This window comes from Bombus impatiens, unplaced genomic scaffold (assembly GCF_000188095.3).
Source record: "Bombus impatiens unplaced genomic scaffold, BIMP_2.2 scf_0640, whole genome shotgun sequence".
Taxonomy (NCBI): domain Eukaryota; kingdom Metazoa; phylum Arthropoda; class Insecta; order Hymenoptera; family Apidae; genus Bombus; species Bombus impatiens.
In genome coordinates this window covers 2,019,854-2,045,414 of record NT_177059.1, presented here as the reverse complement: position 1 = coordinate 2,045,414, position 25,561 = coordinate 2,019,854, and the positions used below count along the sequence as shown (strand labels likewise).

The 25,561-nt window shown below is 34.8% G+C and overlaps 1 protein-coding gene and 1 long non-coding RNA gene across 4 annotated transcripts in view; both read right to left on the bottom strand.

Annotated features, from left to right (window-relative positions):
* Window positions 1–16,183, bottom strand: part of LOC100742475 (organic cation transporter protein-like) — a 19,958-nt gene extending 3,775 nt beyond the window's left edge. The window contains exons 1-3 of one of the 3 annotated variants that reach the window (XM_003491856.4): window positions 15,527–16,183; window positions 8,288–8,389; window positions 726–1,048 (exon numbers count right to left, since the gene is read on the bottom strand). In XM_003491856.4, the coding sequence (XP_003491904.1) occupies window positions 726–1,048; window positions 8,288–8,315 (351 nt within the window). In that variant the 5' untranslated portion in view covers window positions 8,316–8,389; window positions 15,527–16,183. Of the gene's footprint in view, window positions 1–725; window positions 1,049–3,607; window positions 3,636–8,287; window positions 8,390–15,526 lie in introns of those variants that run through there. The other 2 variants (XM_024369763.2, XM_033322502.1) reach the window with 2 other exon arrangements.
* A 2,740-nt stretch (window positions 16,184–18,923) lies between these two features.
* Window positions 18,924–20,320, bottom strand: LOC117152070. Its single transcript, XR_004462303.1, has 3 exons — window positions 19,782–20,320; window positions 19,484–19,670; window positions 18,924–19,396 (listed from the first exon to the last, which is right to left on the bottom strand). It is a non-coding gene; the product is annotated as an uncharacterized LOC117152070 (long non-coding RNA).
* Window positions 20,321–25,561: the final 5,241 nt, after the last annotated feature.

The following is a 25,561-nucleotide window of genomic DNA, read 5'->3' as shown; positions in this document are numbered from 1 at the left end:
TTCACTCCATTTTGCACTGCAAATGCAATGCACTACCGTTGTTACGTATTAGTTTATTGACATCCATCAAATTTTAAATTTAAAGCTTACTGAAAAATTTTTTTTTTTTTTTTTTTTTTTTTTGGTGTATTAAATACGAATAAGTTCAAAAATGAATCATTTCAAATTATATTATTGATAATACGTAGTACTTATTAACAAACGCTTTTCAAGAAAATTTATTCTTTTTCTATATTATCCTACACATAACTATAATTATTATTCTAAAGAATTATTTCGATTAAAAAGAATCCAGCACACATTAAGCAAAATCTCTCGCTCTCTTGTTTTACGTATCTATTTATACCCTAAATTATGCATTATGTTAAATATAATTTCAGCAATCATAACATACTGAACAACGCTAAACTACCAACATTAAAAACATACCAATCGAGTGTGTCCACTTACCCAACACGACTTAACTTCGTCAAACGCATCTATATAAATCGTTTCTTTTCTTTTTGTCTCGTTAAAAATCCATCGTATATTTCGATTAATTATTCCATTTGAGATACATAAACGGCGCGTAACGTTCGTGTTTATTTAAACAAAGTAATAAGCAAGAAAGAATCATTAAAAACCTAACTCCATCACTGTAATTTAAGGCAACGATTACCTCCGTTTTCCATTCGATTCTCTGAAGGAAAAAATCTTAATTAGGTGAACAAGCTTTCAACAATTACCTGCGATATTATTGTCTCAGTGAACGTGCTCCTGTCGTATTCCCATTCTGTGCACTCTGCCAACGTACCATTGACATTGACTACGCATTGGTTAGACGTTTCCGTGTGTGCTGGCGAGGTACAGTTGAAATTTTGATGTGGCGCCATGAAGACGATCGCGAGCTGATGCCAAGCGATCGGGAACTTGACCAGAGAAATTGCCAGACAAACGTATATTTGCCATCTGCCAAGATTTCCGATAGCTTCTTGCACGGCATCGACCTCATCACCAATGTCGACAATCTCTTCTTTACCATTCGAGACTTGCTTGCCATTCACTTCCGCTACACAATAAAATGAAGATATTTTAGATACTAGGAATAGGAATATTTGTATACTTTTTATCATTTGCGTGAAATATGTATTATTTACTTTTCAATTATATTATTATGCTTTATGTGAATATATGTCTATAAATTTGTATAATTAGTCTATAACATTTACAGAAATTTCATTTCATCGTGCCGAAATAAGAATCATGGTAACTAATAAGTTAAGATCCCTTCAGTTATAGGTCATCAGTGATGTCATAATTTCATAAAACAGATTTAAACAAGATAACGTAAACAGCTTAACAACGTTGACTTTAAGCAAAGATAAAAGATGTCTTATGTAAGAATTATTACTCGAAATTTCACATATAATTCAAGATATGCGTAAAGAATCAACCAAAAATATCTACGTCGAGATTTTATTGGAATCGCTAATTTCAACATTATTGGAATTATCGAAATTACTTACGTAGAAATCACTGGTTAGTGATATTTACAGATTTATTTATTGCGATGTAAATAGGAAACTAAATGGTTATTCAACGCAGTAATGCGATATAACTAAGAGAACTAAATTGATAATTCGCAATTCACAATTTACAACTTATAACTTACAACTGTCGACGACTCGACAACTCATGCGTGACGATTAACACGCGACTATTCGCAACTCCCTCGCAACTCTCTCACAACTAACAGCTACCTTTCGTACCACGGTTTTGATATTCCTAGCACGCACATGTGTTCCATAGATGCGGATGAACCACGGTCAAGTACACCTTATTTAATTACCTAATGGCGTAAAGGGCCACAGGTATATCCCCATTGAGATTTCCCATTTTTTCCGGCCCGTTAGCACTTTTATTTTTATCTGTAGGTACTACACTAATTTAAACAAATCCTCCATTAATTAATTGAAATATAATATCTTACGTAATTTACGACAATCCTATTTTAATGCAGATCAATAAAGCACATCAATTTTATCTGTATGTTAATGTATTCGTGCGTTGCGTTAGCAAATCGCTTCAACCAACGATGAACACAATTAAAGACAATAGGAATCGTACGACTAGACGCTTATCAAAGAGGCTAAACATAAATAGAGATTGCTTAATGGAAAATACTTATCTCTGGCGAAGGCTAACTCAATCTAATAATTAAAAGAGTCGAAGATTGCGATTAATTGTTGTTTTAATGATTTTGACCTGTTGTGTAGTCCTTAAAGTAGTCAGTTCATGTTGCTCAATTACTATTTAATCAGCTCCTGATACGATTCCCTTTGTCTATAGGTTACCAGAAATTTGTCATCTTCTTATAAGAAAAACACAATTGCAACACAATTTTCAACACACTAGAATCATCCTTTCTTTTAAAATTCTTCTAATCTCTTCCATTCTTGTAATTTTAAATTTTATCTTATGATTTATATATACCAATAATTTTCTAAAAATTAGTTAACAGCGTATAATACGAACATTTTATTGGTATCCTTAATTTACATCCTAAATGAAGGGTCGTTTTGAAAAATCCACAGTCGACAGGCAAGAGATTCTTATTACTGCCTCCTGTATCATTGATTTATTGCTTCGTGTAGACAAAATCAATATCCAAAAAAGCGTAACGATACACGAAACAATTAAAAAGTGTATTAATAATAGTTTATCTTTCTCAGCCCTCCCCACCCGGTTATGAGAAGGGACTCGGTTGATTGTTTAAAAAAAGAAGCATTACGTACGCAGATAATAATAATTAAATACTAGCACGTGCAACTAAAAAGCAATCATCGTTGTTCGCTTTCTAGAAAATCCTAAACTTTTATAATTTAGCGATATACATGATCTTGAACATGACAAATATCGTTTGCACAGCTTCTACTAAATGTTTCTTCGCCAACGTAAATTATCCGTTTCCTTACAATCTTTAATATATATATATATATCATCTATTTTCTCGCAGCGATATTGTAAGTTGGTATTATGAAACGTATAAACGATTGCATTTAAGTTAATAACAAGACGCTTAATCGCATAGGTTGCCAAAGGCAAGCACATAATAAACGATTTTAATCAAATCCTCCATGTGATTTACGATCAAGATGGCTTGATGAATTACATAAACACGATGTTTAACATATTCGTAGGCGCCTCTCGATTGTCTTCAAAGACACAATATTAATCGAACTGCGCACATCTTAATAAAACAAGAACGTCTAAAGATTAGCTACAAAACCACGACGTACGTACTGTTACTTACATCAATATTCGGACACAACACCAGCTCTATATCATTAAAAAATATAAAAAAGTGATCCACGTCGAATTTAAGAAACGACGAGGATAATCACTTTCCTTTTAAAATCTACTCTACGATTAAATGTCATTGTTAGAAAGAAATTGTTCGTGCATCTTCAAGCTACGATAACTGGTTCACATTTTTATAGAATAAACGACACAGTGTTTAATTCATCCCCTCGATAAATACGAAGCAACAAATACAGCGAATGTATAGTATCCGCGTACTAACGCGTGTAACGGTACATTTTTATCGTCTTTGATAAATTCATCTTACTGAATAGATTCATACTAGGATTTCCTGCAGATCGATATAAAAACGTACGGTAGTAACCGCCAATGAGATAAACGTCGCGTCAAGGGAAAAAAGCGACAGCACGTGTAATTAAACTGTTTACTGTAGATCGATCGTTCGTATTCGTCACTCCTTGACGACAAACACCGTCGCGTTGTCGATGCGACGTCGACTACGTCTACTTACTTACGCGATGATTTTGCGCAACAAGTGGGTGTGCGCCGGAGAGAGAAATCCGATTGGTCGGTACACGCTTATCGTGACTCTGACACGCTCGTTTACACATATTTTGCATGTCAAAGCGATTTCGCGTGAAAATGAGATACGATCACGTTCAGGCATTGTCCACGTTAGTTAACAAAATTAAAATGACCCCGCGACCGAGTACAACGGTGTATATGATAATTACCGGTTCATACAGGAAAATATAATCCGACGTGACGGTGAAATCATAAAGTCGAGATATGTCAGACCTCGAAACGCTCGATGCTTGTATCTATCAGTGTCTAGTGTTATTAGACATAATGAATGTTGTAAAGTCGCGATTACACGCGTTTACGATTGCGCAAATCGAAGTTTGAATGACAAGGAGGAAAGCAAATATTTTAGTTTGCAGTTCCAGATATCGATAAATTCTAGCGATACTTTGTAAAAAGTAGTATTCGCGTATAATATTTATATGTATGGAAGAACGATAGATTTCGTAAATTAGAAAACATAGTTAATATAACGTAAGTTTCAGTTGTAATAAAAATGACGTTTGAGGTATCTTCTAAGTTAATAATCGGTATCCTCCGATACCATAATCAATTATATGTAATTAAGGCTACTTTCTGCATTATCTATGTTTTAATTACATTGTGGTAACGAACGTTGATTTTTCTTCAAATTTATCATCCTATTATCTTAGTGTATACATATATAAAAACTTCGAATCTGTACGGATTTCATATTTTTTAATTAGTTTTGCCCTTTTACGTCCGAAGCTCAACTTTATTTTAAATTTGTCTGTACCTGCAGCATCACATTCCGAATTCATTATGAAATTATAAATTAGATTTACACATTTATTATCTAGTTCGTAAGAGTAAAGGAATCGAAGTACGAAGCAAGAGATAAGAAATAACAGAGGAATTATTATATTTAGACTTATCATTTTATAATACGCTCGTATTTAAGAAAACGTGCGCTTTTTTAATACGAGTTTGTATTATTTACACATTTACTTCTTTACTTGTTGTAATCATCCTCTTTCAATTTATGTAAATCAATTGCACATCTTAATTAGTTTCACTTCAACTCGTATTATCAATTTACGTTACTTCTGTTTCACACGAACTTGATATTTCGTAAAACAAAGAATATTTCCCGTCTGATATCACTACGCCTAACAACATGAACTTGCAATTAATATTTATTCATCTGCTCTGCGCAATGAACCGGCTGAACTTTCCTTCCACGAACTTTGACCGGATAAAATTGAGCAAAGTTCCCCGACCAATGATTCATACAATTCGATGATTAAAGTGTACCATCTAAGACTCTACTTTTTGATACGTATTGTAGTAGAATAGATATTTTAAATGTGAACATAATTTCAATTATTAGGAAAGTGAAATATTTTTCAATCGATCGTTTACAGTCACATCGACCATTACGATAGAAAGTAAATATTTCAGTTTCAATACCATGTCTTCTTTCATCATCGAGGGAATAATTAGTATTACGAATAAAACAAATTAAAAGTACTGCACACCTGTATGATCTCTCAAGACCAGATATCGATGTCGTTACAAGTTTAATTGCGATACCAATACGGTTTCAGTCATCGTATTATTGCATAATACTGTCGACACTTGTTCAGTTTGGCAACGTGACAAGAAGAAATACGATTCATTCTAAATGTTAAGTTAAAACAAAAAAAACAAAACGATACCAAAAACTTTGCAGCTATTCCTATGATAAGCTCATTCACAAGACATTTTATTTCATTATTATGCTTTCAATGTGCGTGATTTATATAAACGAACTATGTGAAAAAGGAAGAAGACATAATCGAGCAGATTCATATATTTCACACTTTTGATTCATTTTCTATATTTTTTCTAACGATACCTGATACGCGTTACAAATTTTGCGTGCAATTGCACGTAAGATTGCGTAAAATAAAAGGAAAATGCATGATGAAGAAATAAAGTTTATCGTAGAATTGCGATCGATAAATTCGAGGATTTAGCTAACTGCACCACGATAGTTTCAGACGTTCTTACATTATCTTATCCGCGTTCTTACCAGCTTCATACAGTCGTACATATTTATACACATACGGTCAAATGACACGAAGGTAGTAGGCATTTGACAACCATAAAACATGCTTCGTAAATAATACGTAATTAATAGATACATACAAATAAATGTCTTGACATATTGATTGATTTGTGAAGAAGACTGATAATATTGACGACAGGTGTTAAATAACATGAATGTTGAAAACTATGTTACGACTTTGTGACTTCGCTATGTGTACGTATGAATGTCATTACCATAGACAAAAATATGATACGATATAGATGTATAAATATTAAGTATGACGAAAATACTGCGTTAAAGAAATATTCTACTGTATGACATGTTTCGTAGCCTTTCCTTGGGACATTTGTTACAGGAAACCTGTACAATTTTCTCGTTGATACTTTACTGCTAACGTTCCAACATTTTTTAAAGAAAGACTAAAGAAAAATTATTAATCAAAATCGAGTCGCTCGTGACTTCTCTGAATCAGTCGTTTTAATTAGCGGAAAAAAGCACTAGAGATTTTTAAAAGAAGGAAACAAGTCAATAATTGGAAAGATAAATTAAAGAGATAATTAAAAAGATAGCCCAATTATCGGCTTTTTAAACTCCTTTTTATATCTTTTATCGACTGCGAAAATACGAAGAGAAGATTTTCAAATTAATTCCGACATGAACTGTAACTACGACATGTGCATCTTAACGACAGGTGCATACAAAAATTACAATCAATTCATCAAGTAACAAAAAAGAAAAAAACATAATTCTGAGAAAATTGCTTTTAATCATCCTTCTATGCATCCTCAGCTGCGCGAGTCCTGCTTTTCTCAAATAGTCATAACTTTGTTAATTTTTCAACTCACACACACACACTTACGTATACTTTCGAAACGATATAATCAATGCAAAAGTTACTAAATGACATAAAATGCTTCGAATTACATAGAAATAATGGTACCTTTTCCCAAATATCTACAATGAGGTTACACTAGACTACGGTAGAACGCACTTTTAGCATAGAAAAGATATAAAAATTCTATATCTCGAAGACAAATAAATTACACGCATCGAATCAGAAATCTAATCTTTTTCAAGAACCCTGACATAGAAAATAAGTATACACGTGTCCAATGAGTTTACGGTACATAATACTTTCTCAGAAATATTCTCTGCAAAAAGATATTTATTTCTGGATACGAAATTATCATTTTTCTCCGTTGAACGATTCGATACGCGATATAAACGTATCTAATAACAGCTGGACAGCATGAACATTTTTTAATCCGCGTTTCCTGACGGTCGCCGTAAAATAATATTTTCCAGTAGGATACTGCTCGGTCGAAATGACTTCTCGGTAAAACGGGAGCAAGATTCCTCGATAATGTGTTCACGCCGTTTTAACCTTTATTACGTTTAAGTATAGCAAGTGACGAGAAAACCAGTTTCGAACAGAAAAACCGATCAACAAGTCCATGTGAACCGTAAAATGTACGGTAACCTCGAGACAGTGGAAATCAGCCTTCGTTTCCAGAGCACACAACATTATCTACCTTCTTGGGCGACTGGAAAGGTCGGAGCTCGAAGCATATTGCTAACGTCTTTCTAGATCAAAGACTTCCTTCAAGTTTTATCATCGATTCGTTTCGACATACAGCGAACAAATTCTTATGCGAGAAGTGCAGCACGCTCGGTTCGATAATGAAGTCATTGTCTCTCGCTACCGATAAATTTCGTACCCGAGGACGCGCAGTCCCTGGGACTGACCTGATAGAATTGCAAAAGCAACCTACTTTGAAACAATAAATTATTTAGAAGAGAGAGATTCGAGAGGAAGAAGTAGAACAATTAATTGATGCTATAAAATAAGCTTTAGTCGAGTTCGATCGAAAGAAAAACGTCAGAAAAATGTGTTTTTATTACGAATGAACGATAGAAATGAAACTTCTGGCATAAGTCAAAAATTGTTTATTCGCGAAAGAATTAAGAAACGACGTCAGATCAATTTCTGCTATTAAGTATTTGCTAAATATCAGATTTTAACATCTGCAAGGTCGAATACATCAAATGTACGTTTTTCGAAGAAATTATCCCTATCAAGATCTAAAGAGCTTATTGTTAATTAGATAATTACGTTGATTAATTAGGATTTCGCACATTTGTACTACAGGTATTTAAAATAGATATCACGTTGTAGCGTGCGATTTGTTTGTTCTACAATTATCTATGTTTACTCGAGATATGATATTCGTATAATCCAAAAAAGATTGTAAGTATTTAATTCTTCCACCACTGATGAATAATTTTCCATACGATATAATTCTCTATGATATGAGATTGAATTAATATTAAATATAGAACAAATTGACATACCATAACTGTTGGTTTGCGTATTCTTCATATCACTGCCTGGTTTTGCAGCTATTTTCTTTCTTTGCAATTCGTTCACGTTTTATTTTCGTTAATGTGTGCTATCTGTAACATACGAACGATGGATATTTGAAAATGTGCGTCCAAGTATATGTAATGATTGTTCTTTAACGTCGCAACAAAATTTCTACATTCGTTTCAAAATTTGCAACAATTTTCGAAATCTTTGTTTTTATCTTAAAGGAATCGATTAAATTGTAGCATAAAGTTCATAAAGATCATTCGAATCTTCGTCTGTTAGCATAAATGGCAATCGATATACATCGATCAATTTTGCACAAACAGAATGATTATCATCTCCAAATTACTCTGAATCTAGAAGAAGTTGAATAACAGATCGATGTTATCTCGCAATAATATGTACATATACTCTCAAAACGTTTCATCACTCGCAACATTGAAGAAAATAAAGAGAATATTAATCCTGGTGCAAATCCCCTTTAAACAATTTCCATTTGATAAATCTATCTTATTCCAAAAGGTCGAGGAACGTATAACGAAGATACGAATTTGTATAAAAATCCGCAGTCTACGGTTCATTCGATGACCAATTTTGGAATTCGATATCGCATCTGCATTGAATTGTAGTAACAAGGAATATCAACGTCGGTAAACTAGGACTATCTAATCTAAGCCTAAACGTTACACAATGCGCGCGTCCCGGCCTCGTTAAAACGCCCATGGATCGCGAGCGCGTAATCGAACGTTATCCGATTACCAAAGATGCAGAAACGTTAATTATACGCGCGTCCACGTAACGCGAATATCGCGTTCGCAATTTCATCGGTGGCGCCAAGAATCGCGGTCGAGACAATGCGAGTCGCCAGTCAGAAGGACAGAATGTTATTGACCTGTGGTGAAGTCGTGACAGGGGGAAAGGAAAAGCAAAAGGAAAAACGATCAAAGCTGCCGAGCAAAGAAAATCGCGAATACCTGCGGCTCGCGCGATCCTACCACAACACACATTCGCTTATTACCATCCTTGATTCCTGTTATGCACTGTACACAGGATACTAATTACGATTAAAACCACTTGCAATCTTTCGCTCGCGTCGGCACGCAAATCCACCCTACAATTTACCACCTTTCTTCTTTATTTATTTATCTCGCTCTTTGTAAAACTTTTCTCCAACTCGCAGAAGGAATTGTCAAAGATTAACGAACTGGTAAGATGGAATTCGTATTTATGGTTATGCTCGGATTTGTGCAACTATCGGCATGTTTTCGTACGAGTCACGGATTTGCCAAGAATACTATTAAGCTACGAGAAAATAATTTGCAATTGCCTCTTGTAAAATTTATTTAATAAATGCCTCTTTTGTATGTACGTAGGCTTATGGGTATAAACGCACGGTTTTCTATCAGTGCTAGATCCAGAAGAGGAAAACTTTATCCCAATCTCTCAATAAACTCTTCGATCGACTATGACTAAACTCTATGATCAACGTCGTTAATAGAAATGACCCGATTTATTTGATTAGTATTTGCGTCACTAAAATATTTACAACTTAGGAATTTGCCTTGAACCACTGTTTGTTAGACAAATCTCATTAGTCAACCCTCCGCTGTATTAAACACACATTGATTTATCCATTGTAAAAAGCGCGGAATTTCTGAGATTCATCGAATTACAAAATATTTCGATATGCTAATGCATAAGGAATGCGTCAATAATGATGCAATGGTAAATAACATAGTACAAAGTATACGAACGAGATTAAACACTGTTTTCCTAACGATTCTCATTCTTCCTCCGAACTATGAGAAAACATATTTCATTATTATTGTATTACGTAACTATAATTAATTAATATATTTCGCATTAATCTCGTTCGTTCCCATAATTTCGTTTCTAATTGTTTCGTCCGAAATTACAAATATTTCAGGTTGTATATTATTCGTTATCGTAAATACAGCTGATCTTCGTAGATAAGAGAAAAAACAATACAATAGGATTATGTCATGTCATGTTTATCTTAATTAATCACGCGTAAAAAACGGCACCATAAATAATTTTCTATATATACGATATCGTGACAGACGATTAATTCCCTATCGTATCTCTAATTATATTAGTTATCGTTAAACTGTAGACAGAACATAAAAATTTTAATCAGCTTTTTAGGTGAAGCAGTCTGTCTACTTAAGATAGTACAATCATCTCTTACGATTAAGTGGATTGGAAAAAACACAAACAACTTGTCAAGTCCTTAATGTAATAATATAATTTGAACAATAATTACTCATGAGTATATCACTTTCTATATGTACCATCATATATACTATATATATGTAACAATCGTCAACTCGTCTTCTTTTATTCGTTGTTCTTGTCAAATACAATGTTGGTTTATAAAATTACGATCTCTTTGTCTATCGATCAGGCATAACTTTTTTATTTCTTCCACGTTAGTGTTTCTGAGTAACGCTAAGGGGCTTGGTATTACTGCGACACACTTCTCTAGTATTTGTACAAGGAAAATTCACATGGATTTCCCAACTATTACAATATGTAAAACCATATCAATATGCGCATATATCAAGCAACAGTTTCAATTATTTTATCTTACTGTGAGCTAACGTGCAACGAGTTTAATTAAAAAAACTGAACGATTATAGTTATAATTAGAAACATACTTCTTACAAAATTTTATTTCATATACAATAAAAACGATTCTTCCACAAAAATATAAACGTCTATTCAAATAATCATCGATCAATTATCGATTTATTATTTATCATTATGCAACGGATCGTTATTGATTTAACGATTAGACCGGAAAGATTTTAACGAAAATTCAATGTTAACAAAATATTTCGATTACTACCAGTGATAAAAAATTTCTTCCCTTTTTCTTTGTTTCAAAATCTTACGATTGAGACCAGGAAGCAGAAGAACGATAACACGTATCAGAACCTCGTATCGCGTAAATGGGGAAATGCTAATAGTCCCTGAAAAAAGTAGCATGCGACTTAATAAATCTATCGTCTAAAGAACGTCTTCTTGTTAGATAAAACAAATATTTGAAAACAATAGCAAAGATTTTACTCGATAAATGCTAAATACTCGATGTGTCGACAGCACCGGATATGACTTACGCGTAAATATGTACTCGCGTGAATATTTATCGAGGAAAAGGAAACGTTAAAATCAAAATTGTCGACCTTTAGATAGCTGCTTTGTTTATGTAAAATTATTGCTAGTCCTTTTATATGTATAATCATTACTATTATATAGGACGATACTTTATTTCGACGATATATTATTTTAAACATTTTGTTCTGTCAAAGTAAAGTCGATTCAAATTTGTACGTCGCCGCTAACGAAACTATTTATAAACTTATCTAAAATTCAGGAAATTACTTCCAAACATTATTTACAACCAGATAATAGTCGCGAGCTATACAACATAAGTTGCGCCATGCAAATATGCACTGATCCGTAAAATGTTAACTAGTTTCGTGGGAGAGAAATAAAAGCTTCTAGTTTCAAGTTTCTAGTTGTCGATGAATAATACACACGCTTCTCTTGCAATACTTAACACAGCTATTAGAACACCAAGTGACATTTTAATTTCTATCTCACTTGATGTTCAATAAAAACGTCATTTGTTGCTGCTATTAACACGTTACATTCAAAATATTTGTAAATCAAGCATTTCGGTGCTATTTAAAGAATTTTAATTCTCTGTCGCGCTCGAATCAACATATTTTACAATAAAAATGTCAAATGAACGATTCATTCGAATAAGATGATTTTTTTCTTGAAATATTACGTATTGCTTCGGTGTAATGAAAAATATTCTAGTAAGATAAACGTATAACTTAATTGTTTTTTTACTTTTTTAACGTAAAACTTTCAGTGTAACCAGTCTATACATATTCGTCATTATTTTCGTCCAAGCTGTTACACAAAGCACCTTATACTCGTCTTGTACCACATGTGCAACGCAATGAATACCAAGTCGAGAATGAGAGACATTGATAGAAGCAAAAGTACCGACGATGCCACGACGTGTTAAATGCGTGCCTCAATTGATTGCACTGCGAACAGACAAACTTTCGTCGATGCACCATCCATTACCATTGCAATATATAAAGCTGTCTTCTCAATAAACTTAATATACCTCCAAAAGAAATTGTAATAATAATCATTCGTATAATTCTTATAAAACGGTCACTGTTTGTATTCCATTTCCGCGAAGAAGTATAGAATCAAACAGGAAAACATTTATAAAAATCAATGGCAACCCGTACAACGTATCTATCTAACGTAACAATCGATTAATTTAAGAAACTGTAAAAAGTCTTAGATCATCGACAACAAAATTCAATCGTTAAGAAACTAATCAGTGCGTTAAAAACCTACTTAAAATACCACGTACCCATAATTCAGCTATACTAAATAAAACTATTTATCGTATTTATCGTTCGACTTTTCCATTTTATCATCTCCTCCATCTCTCGTTGTAAAACTAACATAAGAACAAGAACAAAAATCGTGAAAGCGTTCGGAAAGATTATTTTCAAGAAAAAATCGATAAAATAGAGATTTTTTTAGAGAGAAGGAGAAGAAAATCGGGGACGATCTCGGTCGATCTCGACTTTCGTGAAAGTCCACGCGGCATTGAACTTCGTCCACGATTACATTTGGCTACAGTCGCTGCAGTCCGATCAACTGCGCATATTTTTTGGCCCGTTGTTCTGTTAAGGCACCAGAATGCCTCCGGCCTGTATTAAAAAAATGACCTAAACAGCCTGCTCCTGAATTGCCCGGAGCTATAACTGTTGAACACTGCAGGCGAAATTTTCTTATGAAACTCGTACGCATCCTAATGCATCTATGCGATCAAATCAATGCAATATCCGCGTTTTCACAAAATTTCTTAATGAACGCGTAATACTTGACGGATAAAAATCTGATTAAGATTGATTGTATTTATATATAACGTTTTATAATGTACCTATCATCGATACACGCGATAACGTGTATCAGATGTAACTGCAACTTTGTATAGAGGCTGAAAATTCTTCGTTTCCAGCGTTTCCCGCGTTTAACGATAATTTATCTCGAAGCAGGTATCGTGAGAAAGGCGTGATACAGGTTGCGTCGCGTGGAAAATTGGCAGACTGTCTTTCATTCGAGTGTAATGTGTAAAAAAATCAAGGTTTCCGGGCGCGTAGGAAAACGCGTAGGCGTCAAGGCGCCTTTCCAACCGACACGTGTGTGGAATGATTCACGTTGATAGTTTTCCGACAATTTTCGGAGTACGCAAAAACGACCGTTGTACGGATAGTTAAAAGCTAAACAATGGTTGAAAACGCAAGTATTCTTAATGCAATGTGAACGTGTTGGTGAACCGACCACAAGCAACAAGCAGAACAAACGTTAAAATACAATTATTGATAATATAATATCACAATAATTTCTACGTGAGTTAAATTAAAACGATAAAAGGATAGAAATTCGACTTTTTTATATGTTATAATAACTTAACGTATAAGTAATTTTACATTACGCTTATTAGCAAAGTTCAAAAGATAACAAAGACAAATGAATAGTAACGTTAACTTCCATTATTCTCGAGTTTAAAAACAATATGAATACCTTTGTGCGTCACGTGCAAATAATTTTACGTTATACGTTGCACTATTAGCGAAGTACAAATAACAAGAAAATTAGATATTCGAATGTTTCAATAAATATTCCGCTAAGTTTCATTTTTAGTGATTGAAAAAGTAGAAGTACAAGTGTATTAGAAACTTTTAACGCCGAATTAATTCTAACTTCGAGTTTAAAAGAATTTTCTTTTTTCTACTGCCTGTAGATAGTTCTAAACTACGCTTAACCAAGTTCAAGCAACAAAAAAGATATTAGAATTTTTTAACGAGATAATTTTAACTACCGTCTAACTAAAAGGAATACGAATTTTTCTATTTATCGCTTAGTTAGACAATTGTACGTTACACTTATCCATAAAATTTCAGTATCTACATATATGTATATGCCTATATCAGATAGAAGTTAAATATTATAAGTATACACATTGATTTTTGTCTTTCTTGATTGATTAAAAGGAATTCGGTGGTTCCGATAAGATGATTCAAAATTTCCCCATTCGGACTCGAGCTTACATCCAGCGCGGATTCATTCCATCACATAGAAATAAATTTCGATACAGGAAATAGAACGCGAGTATAATTTGGATTAACAGAGAGTTTCTCGAGAAAATCCCGCGGTATCGGCATTATCAGAGCATATTTTTAGCAAATATCGATATCTGCGTGTGATTTGATCTTTCCGCGAACATGTGTTACGTATATACTCATACACGAGTCTGCTTTTTCCGAAAAAACCACCTGAAGAAATTTCTAAAATAAATTTCTATCTTACATAAAAAGTTATAAAATGTAAGTGTCGTTAATTTCTTTCTTTGGAAATATCATAATACCAGTTTTGATATTAAGAACAGAATGGAGTTTCAGTTTTTTGCTACGCAGTGATACTTATAATGCATTAATGTTGCATTAGAATAACGCGGTTTTGATAGAATGGCTTCAATATTAGAAACGTACTTAAGATATTGCTCAAGTCTCGTAATCTCACACACACGTGGATGATGGATTTTAAAAGATAGAAAACATGGTTAACCAATCCCGTTATCTTCTTAATCGACGTTATTTGACAAAGCATTAAAGGAATTACCATCGAATAATCTCAAACCACCCACTGCTATAAATTTTATAACTTTTAATTTTTCTTCCGGTTTCATTTGTGTCGATGAAAAGGAAGATTCTTTTATCCAAGAAATTTTTAACGATAATTAACTCGAGGTTTATTTCTTAAACCACTTGAATGAATTTATAAGCTTTTTCTGTCACGTTTGTTCGTTAAGTTATTACACGTGCTCCGTTAAATTAACCAAAAGACAAATATTTTTAAATACTTTTTCAAAACGATAAAGATACGATATCAAAGATAATAGGTGAACGTTTAGAATATTTATTAAATTTCGTGTTTTCGTTTAATTGACTAAACTATCTACTGATCTTAACTTTATTAAGAAATAAAAAAGACAAAGCAGAAGCTCGATAAAACTACAAAAACAAAATAAAAATCCGGTGAATCTTTAATCGATTTTAAAAATAGGTTGAGCAAGTATTTACAAACGTTTCTCTCACCTCTTTCCCACGCCGCGCGGAACAGATGTTTCTCGAGATACTCTCTCGATCGCGCGATTTTGAGTTTCGCTCCGCTTTGCTGTCAGCCCTCGCGCATCAAGCACATCGGTATGTATCTCAAGACGAGCACACAAGACGACTGATTTCTCCTCTTCAAACCTTTATCGATTACCGATTTTCAGTAACCCAAGATATCTCTAATAGACTTCAGACTTGACCAACGCGTCAAATTCTCAGAACCAATCAAATTTTTAATTACGCAAACTCGACGAAAATCTCGCGAAAATCACGTAAAACGTCTATGATAGAAAGTCAATTTCTCAAAGTCCTGGAAAAAGAAGCGCGGATACGTATAATATCGAATGTTATTTTCAATGTCGATGAATCGAATGAACGGAATACAATTAGACGAAAGAAAAGAAAAACAAAGGAAGAGAGTAAGAAGAATAGAACTACGAAGATCGAAGCAAGGTGAAAGCGTGGTAATTACAGTTGATCGTAAAAATAAAATTCTAATAAAATGATTTCCACAAATTGTATCGTCTAAGATTTACGTAGCACTGCGTTGGCCATGCGTCGTGCGCGAGTGACGGCGATCAACTAAAATGCGAGGGCACCGTTTGCCTGCGCGTCTTGCTCGTGCGAAACTGAATCGTTTGGCCGCGCGTCTCCGCTTCGATGCTTAACTTTACACGCGCCGCCTCAATGTTGGCGATCGCCTGGCGTTTTCCGTGCGGTCCTGGCGAACATAAAGAACGAGACGGAACAAAACGAGACAAAACGTTCAGGTAGCGGCGATCATTCTGCGCTGAACTGTTACGTATTTTTATCCCACAACTGCACTGACAGAAATGTAGTGCATATATACAATATGTACATATACTATGGCTAAAAAATATCCTGCCGGAACTTGTTTATTTTTGATATAGAATATAATTCAATTATGAAACTATTAGAGATAAAAATATGTATAGTTTATCGATCCCTTAATTTATCATTGGCTTGTTATACGCTTCGATAGTATTCTCGTTCAATGTTATCCCAAATCGAGTACAGTACATAGCAAAGCGTAAATATTTAACGGTAAGGTGAATGTATAGAAGAGGCATCAGATCGAACCGAAGAAACGACTATGGATTTACGCGCGAACTGCCTCCGAAATGTCCGATCCCTCTGGTCGATTGCCTCGCTTGCTAAAAATCTATTTTTGCGACGGGGAATCGCTGCAATTTGCCGCTAACGAGCTCGTGAAATTGCGAATCGCCTTGCTGTCGCACGGAGAACGAACGGTTGCTCGTGGATATCTCTTGTTAGAAAATGTATAGACGTTAGATGCGCTTTAATAGTTTTGGCGAATGATTATTTTCAAATGAATATTCAAAGCAAGCGTAACTAAAAAATAATGGAAATCGATATGGAATAAAATTGCTCTTTTCAATTTAAATATCGTTTTTCTTTCTTAAAACACCGTACGAGACTCTCTGACGATCAGATAGCTCGATTTTTAGCAATTTTTCCAATCTTTTTAATGTTTGACGCTGACATTTGTTCTCGATTGACGGGATAATTATAAAATAGACAAGCGTAAGTAAGGAACGACGCCTATGTACAATGATATACGAGTGATTTTTTTCTTTTTGAGGTCAGATAAGAGTATCGAGGCGATACTTTTGATAAAATTCTTTTTAACGAAACTTGGAAATCGTCCGATATGAATGTTGTATTTACTATCGATGCTAATACTCGATTAGCATACAGATTATCGTAATTTAAATCTTCGAGGTAAATGTAAATATGATATAATATAAAATAGCGCAGAATAATTTTCGTTTCTACCTGATAATCAATTAAAATATGTAAATTTCCTTCCGAAGAGAAATCATACGAGTCTCTTTGATAATTTCAATCAGCTTCTTTTCGACATTTCGAAACTCTCTGTCATAAAAAACAACATTATAGGTTTTATTCTTTTACTACAGTAAACTGTCCAACTAGTGAAATCTGTTATTGGACCTACTCGTTGTGAACGAGCTTCGATAACATACTTTACTTCCCTAATATTTATCACTGTTAATTTATAAGTTTCTTCTGCGGGTACTAGTAGCACTTTCACTGTTTTCAACTTTCTTCGTTCTCGCATGATTGGCTCGAATAATCGACGTTACATTTTATACTGACAATATTATCGGATTACAAGTACTAATTACCTATATGACTATCGTCATATATATATGGTATCATCGGGTGTAAGGTTGAGAGCGGCCGTTGTATCTCCTCGACGATCAGCTATGGATGCGGTACGACGCGAGGGCGATTAGGTGATTGGGACAGTCAGCACGGTTACACGCGGTAATTAAGTACTCCCGACGCGAACGACGATGGCTCCAGAGTTGGTGACGAATCCACGGCACACGGGATTGCAAGTATCCGGGTACTGATCGGGTCGGGTAACTTCTCGATAACTCGGTCCGCACTTCATACAGCGACTCACTCACGAGAAAAGACTCCCTCGGCCTAATGGGACCGTTCTTATATTTTCCTGTCCCCACTCCTGGGGTCAATCCTTGTTTTTAAGGAAAGCCATATAACCATTCCGTACCTCTGTCAGGTACGCGTCCCTTCCGTACCCGTGGCTATGTCCGGTGACCCGTTAGGTTACCCTAAACCCGAATCCGTCTTCATAAAGCCCGGTTGGAACATTAAAAGTTATTTTCTTATTTTTATTCCTTCAACATACAAACATACAAATATATATATCAGAGAGGGAAAGATAGCGGGATTTCCCGTCCGGAATGTTGGGAAAAACCCCAATACACTGGTCCAGACTTTTACTATAGCCGCCCTTAAGTAATAAAAATAAGAAATAGTCTTAATGTTTCGGCTCGAAGTGACATGGCAGGTCACCGGACGTAGCCACGGTCACGGAAGGGACATGTACCTGACAGAGGTACGGAATGGTTATATGGCTCTCCTTAAAACAAAGATTAACCCGAGAAGCGGGAACAGGAGGCAGCCTCTTTTGGATTGACAGAGTTAGAGCGAGAGTTAGAGTTAGTCAGTTAATGAATCGTTGGACGAATTGCCGATTGAGTTATCGGGAAGTTACCCGAATCGAGTAGCACGTTGATACTAATCCTCCCGTGGACCATGGATTCGTTATCGAACCTGAATTCGTTGTCACCATCATCTCGACCATTATATTACCATTACTCGTAGCCTCTGGTAGTGTCCACATTCGTACTGATAGAGATTGGCTACATTCGCGATGGTAAAGTAAGGAGAGGTTCATCGAATTCCCCAAAATGCCTACCTGACTCCGACATATATATGTAATATATTTATTAGCATGGTAATCAATATAAGATATTCATGTTGCAAAAGAAATTACAATACGATATTATAGGCAAAAAAATCATTTGGATAATATATTCAAGTAATTATATGTTTTACATTTCGCATACGTAATTAGACGTTAGAAAAATACTTTCACTGTCATTATCATTTTTACGATCCGAATATGAATTATCACGTGGCTGCAGCTATTAACGCGCACACTACAATCATAAAACGCGGATATTTGCTACGTACAAATATTAAACACGTCCAGGTTTTTATATATTCAGAAAACAAAGGAACGCCATTAAATATTCATGTATATTTATCTTTCGCCGTATATATTCTTAAATAAACCACTGTCTACAAACATTGTATTTAATTAACGTAGTCACGAAGATAAGTCTCTTATGATATACAAATCAATGTAAAACACCAAAATTATGAAAATTCGCCGGGTGTTAATTTAGAATGTAACAAATACATTTGCAGAATCTTGCATTCTGGGTCAACGTTTTTCTTGCAATTGATAAGTATCTGAAAAAAATGAAAGAGAAAAATATTTGAACGTATCTTACAGGAAACGCGATAACGTATACCAATTTTTTATTATACTCCAATTACCACAAATCTCAATTTTCTTAAAAATCTAACGTTTAAACGTTCGTTCAGAGCGTATAGATTACTGCGATGCAAATGTGACTCTATTAACACCGATTAAGTTGATATACAGCTTGCATCATAATATCCTGGTGCGCGGCTATGCAAGTGGCTTGATTGTGGCAAGTTTGTTGACGACCACCGCGTTAATCTAAGAAACAAGTCGATTAGCGATTCCGTATAAACGTACATATATAGTTGGCGAATCGAATAATGGACGTGGAGGATAATAAGATGTGGAAGATAACAACGATACACTCACTTGTTTGTATCGTTTTGCGTTTCGGTAGTATTTATTTATTGCGAATGTTCTCTTTCCAAGTTCCTTGTTAAGTATGTACGATAGACAGATAGACGTGAAAGTTGAAGCTAAAAGAAATAAAGGTAGTCAAGTTTTCAGTTCGTTAAAAACACATTTTTTGAAATTATTAAACAAATAAAATTGAATATCCGCCTTTGAAATGATGTATTTCGCAATTGCTTCGTTCCGAGAACGGAGAATACTCGTAGTAAATTAATCGCAACAAAAGTTTAATGACCCGCGAAGTTGAAAAATCCACCTAAGTAGGATGCGAGTTAATGTAATAACGCTCGAATAACCACTGTTTAAATGTCGTCGTAATCTCCGTCAAATTGTTTAGTGCAAATTGACGTATTACGTTCTCCTTTCCGAAACACTGCACTGGCCAGAAAAATGAGAGAAAAATCGCCACACTCCCGTTGTCTTCTTAGAACGAACTGTACATTGAACTTTAGATTCTACGCACAATCGTTTCTTGTGTAATGTTTCGATGTACGATGACGTATGTAAATTTTCTTTTATTTCTCGCTGTAACTTCTTCCTTATATCATTGATAACCTTTATGTGTTCTTATAGATAGATGTTATTTGATTAATACATGTATAGTGAGCAATCACAGTATATGTTACGTCTCGATAATGACGATTTCTCCTCAGGGAAACGGATTAAAGACCGATCTCTACGCAATGTTTGTTTACTTGTGAAAATTCATCGTAGCGCACATAAATGGCGAGCATTTATTTATTTATTTTTTTATTTGCTTAACAGATAACACCCTTTGAGAAAGTCGATACGCCGGCAAACGAGTAAATATAATACACGCAGGAAATGAACATAAAGTTAAAAAAGATCGCGTAACAAAGATTTTGTACGGCAACGTCGATTTCGCATGGAGACACATGGAATATCGGATAATAGCCGAGACTGCTGAACGAAGCGTTAAAATTGAACTAGATTCGAGATGTCGGGCTAATCAACATGATCGTTTAATATTTTAGAAATAAACGATAAGTCGGGTATGAGCCTGCGTTGTTTAGAGGTAGCAAGTTGCAGTAAACTTAGAATCGTATTGTAATCGTAAACAATTATAAATTTTATAGAAGATGAAACGCAGAAAGTTGTTTCAACTGTTTAGCCATGATATTTGATACTGAGATCGGATCTTAATTAACGTTGTCGGATTTGCGTGATAGTAGGTAAGCAGACAGAGGAGAGAGAAAGATCGAAGATAATCCATGGAATCTTGGACGTGATAAAGTGGTAGGACTTAAAAGATACAGGAGAATAGACCATCGTCGTCCGATCGATCGTTAATGACCGAATTGCTTATTATACCGAAGGCATTACCAATTTCGATACGTAGTTCGAATAAACGAAACGTATTTTTACAGTAGATATCATAAATAGGAACGTCAGGACGCTTGTGTACCGATTGAAAGAACGAGGCATGAAGGTGAGCTATGTCAGAGGTGCTCGAAGGTACGAGATTTCTTAAAGGTACAATTATTTTCACGACTCCAGAAAGATTTAAAATTACGAGGTATTAACTTTTCTATCGAGTTAATATAAAAAGTCCTGCGCTTTACCGACAAAGCTTTGCTATCTGTACTAAGTTTAAAAAAGACAAGGTAATCGCTGTAGGCGTTGCATCGCTTAACAGAACGATGAGTCAGCTTTTTACTCTTTATCATAGCGATGAGTTCTTTAGAGAATCGCCTGGGGTAGGTGGATTGCAGCGATGATTGCAGTGGTATGAAGGTGTCAACCAAGTATTTGAGATGATGTCAAGGTCATACAGAGTAGCATCCCAGTGGATAAAACAGAAATAACTGTTAATAAGGTGATAACGTTCGCAAATGATTTCCTCTTTGTTCGAATGATTGGCAGGAAAAGCAGATAAATTGTTCTCGATAAGTTAATGGACTGCAGTTCTTTTTGGCAAAATTCGCGTAGATCTGCCCCGAGCTTCGTAAATTTTCGCCCGATGATGGCTAGAACGTTATCAGTCTGCCCGGAAGAAGTTAAAGTGTCTACGCGTACGCTGATAAGGTGGACATACAGTACAAATCAGTACAGTCCATCGGTTTCCAGCGAAAGAACGAGCACTGTGTGCGACCATAAGGCAATCGCACTGTTACGAGAGACAGTCGGATCGACGATATGCGTAGGACAACCCTTCCATATCTTTTCCACCATATCGAGCTTTAAAAGTATCCCAAATTTGAGAAAATATCGAGCAATACTTCCGATGAAATTCAAATATAATAATAACGGGTGTAATCACGGCAGAGACGCTATAAATACGTCTTTATGTGTTTTATTCGTACAGTCTTACGCCCCGTAACCTTGCCATATACCAAAATCCATCCCTCGGTCAAGACGATTGCTGGCTGTACAAATATAATTAGTCGAACCCGCAACAATTCTAAGGAACTGTCATTAAATTTAACATTTTCACTTTTAAGGTCCTTAATTGCTGCTTAAACATCCTACAGGTCGAGAAATTCATTAAGATCATTGCTCAATCCGGCAAAAGACGCGATAAGTGGATTTTTCCCATGTTCAACGGTCATCTCACCCGCAAGAGATCGTATAAATACTTCCGTCACGGAACGCAATTTACGTGCTATAATCCCTTCGAACAGCATACTTAACTTGAACAGAATATTAACAGAATACATCTCCTGGCCAAACTAAGCACACAGAATAAAATTATCCTCTATAAGCCCGTAATAAAATCTGTCTGGACCTACGGAATCCAACTATGGGGAACAGCAAGTGATTCCAACATTGAAATGCTTCAACGCTTCCCTTCGAAAACGCTAAGATCCATTATAAATGCACCCTGGTATGTCACCAACGAACTAATACATAGCGACCTCAAGATACCAACAGTCAAAGAGGAAATAGCAAAATATAGCGACAGATATAGCAAAAGAGTCAACAGACATCGAAATCCCCTAATTACTGGACTACTTGATACGTCGGACCAGATCCGCAGGCTGAAGAGACACTCGCTAGACCTAAACGCTAGATTCAATTAGTTATCTAAATTAAGTAATATTTACTTATTTATAATACTTACTTATAAATTATACTTATCTATAATAAGTATTAACTTATTATAAATAATTAGCCATGTCACTGCGTCACGCCAGAAAAAATTAATGAAAATTCTCAATGCGAGAATTGATTGTAAATTTTAACAAATAAAAAAAAAAAGAATACATTTCAACTTGTTAGTCACTCTTCACCTTATATTCTTCGAGGAAATGTCGTTGGAATAATGAGCATACTTAAATTGTTAAATCAGTGTTATAATTATTCAACCACCCCTATTATCTTAATCGAAATAGGGTATCGGCTGATTCGCGGCATCGATCATCGTATCCTAACGAGAATTTACGACTCTCGTTGGCGCGTTATACTGTGAACGCGTCTATCCGCGAAACATATGGTTTTTTGTTAAATATGTACTAAATATGTTTTATTTTATTCCCACTATTATTTTATTTATCTTTATTCGTTTATTTAATTCCCATTAATTATATGCTCTCTTTGAAATGTTCCACACAAGCTGATAATCAATATTGACCGTCTATTCATCCAAAGGTATCCTTAACAGCGGCTTGAACAACTGGTAATAGAAATGAACTTTGTAACTTTATAACGTTTATATTGATTCATATTAACCTCTAATCAAAAAGGTTTGAGGTCCTCCGCTTAATAGCCTCGTTAACCCAATTTACACGAAAGAAGGGTATAGAGACGCGAAGATTAAAGGAACCATGAAGAAAGAATTTATAAGAACACTGTACTCATATTATGCTAGTAAAAGAATGGTGTTCCGGAAATGAATTCAAGTGGTTTAATTCCTTCAGCAATTGCGTAAAAGCTGTTTGTGGCACATCATCACAGAAGACTGAAAATATGTGCTTTTATCTTGTATAATTCTTAGAAACGATCGTATAAAAGGAAAAAGTGGATCTATAGTTTTTTTTACAATTTTATCTTATTTTAATATTACTCTATTTTTTGATCCCATTAATGAACTACCGAACTGCAATATAATACGGTATACTTACGTATCACAGATGGATAACTTATATCATTATAACTTATATATTAACTTATATTAACTTATAACTTATATATTATTAACTTATAACTTATATATTAGAGAAAGAGAGAGAGAGAGAGAGAGTTGATATATGCTCCAAATAATTTTTAAGAACACAATTGAAACTATAAAACCTAAGAAAATTATTATTTCGTCTATTAGATATTATAACGGATACTATATTTTAAGTATTTCATATACTTCTGCATCTGATGTACAATTAACTCTTCTGTAAATGCACAAACATCCACAGTCCGATTATCATCTTTTACTAGAAAACTAAAAAATGTAAAAGTTAGTTTTAGTCGAAGCTTCGTATGCAATTTAACTAACGTTAAAATAATTTCCTGGAATACGCAAGACGATATAATTAAGCGGAAGATTTATGCATTAAAATAGACGAGTGCCCTAAATGAAATAGTTCTTTTATTCTACTCTTAACATCGTACGATATCTCTCCTAGCACGATGACCCGACACAATGTTCGTTGACTTTCGGTACGAAGAAAGAATCTGTCCATGAAGACTTGATTACCAGTCGTAGTATATTTTCCGTATTTTTTAAACATCTTTCCGTATAATACCGTAATAACATGATTTCTTTCCTGCTTAACGGGGAATTCTGTTGCAATTTCACAGTTATCGATATCTGATTTGCTACAAATGTAAAATCAAAAGCATCGACCAACAGAAGAGTATTAATTTACAGCCCCGCTAATGATGACGTATTAACAAACGTCGTGCATCCATTGCTTATGCTCGTCTCGTCGCCTTCGATGAGAAACGAGAGAAATTACTCATGGAAGATACCATTTCCCTTTGAATGAAAGATACCGCTTTAAGAAACTTTTAAAGTAGACATTTTTTAACTGAAAAATTCAAATAAACAATTTCTAATTACTTTCTGTTCTATACATTTATATTTGATACAAAAGTTCTCGACCGTTATAATTTCCTAGATGCTACTAATTACTGAAATTTACGTCTTGGTGTTTATTAAAGGGAGAGACCAACAGAAAAATCTAAGAGAAAAAATGGCAAACGCTAATCTCTTCAAAGCAGTCATGTAACAGGGGTCTTACCTCGAAACACAGGAAGCTACTGATACGCCTTATCGATATCAGCTACGCTGGAAAACCAACAATGAGAAGACTCTGGGGTAATTTCCATCATTAGTAACTTTGAAAACTAGTACAGAAAAAACGGCGAATGACCTATTATCCTGCTGGATATCGGGTTCGAGACACTGCAAAATATTCTCCATTCCGTCCAAAAATTTTGCCCACAAAATCTGCCTCCAATCTCGAAATAATGCAATTGTTGCAAAAATTCTGTTTATTGCGTTAATTCGTATAACCTGATTACTCGTAAACCCAGTTTTGGTTGATAAAACGACTCTTGCCATTGGTGCGGACTTCGTAAAAGATTCTCGAACTCGCACGAAAGTAAACGCGCCTCGCACTATACCAAGGTATGAACTGTACACGAATCGAGAACGAAAGTGTTGAGACAGAGAGATATGGGGCACGACTCTACTAGCCTACTTTTACCAGCCTCAATTTCACTAACCTACATCTGCAGCCCACGACCAACTTGAGAGTTTCGTTTCGTTTCGTTTTCAC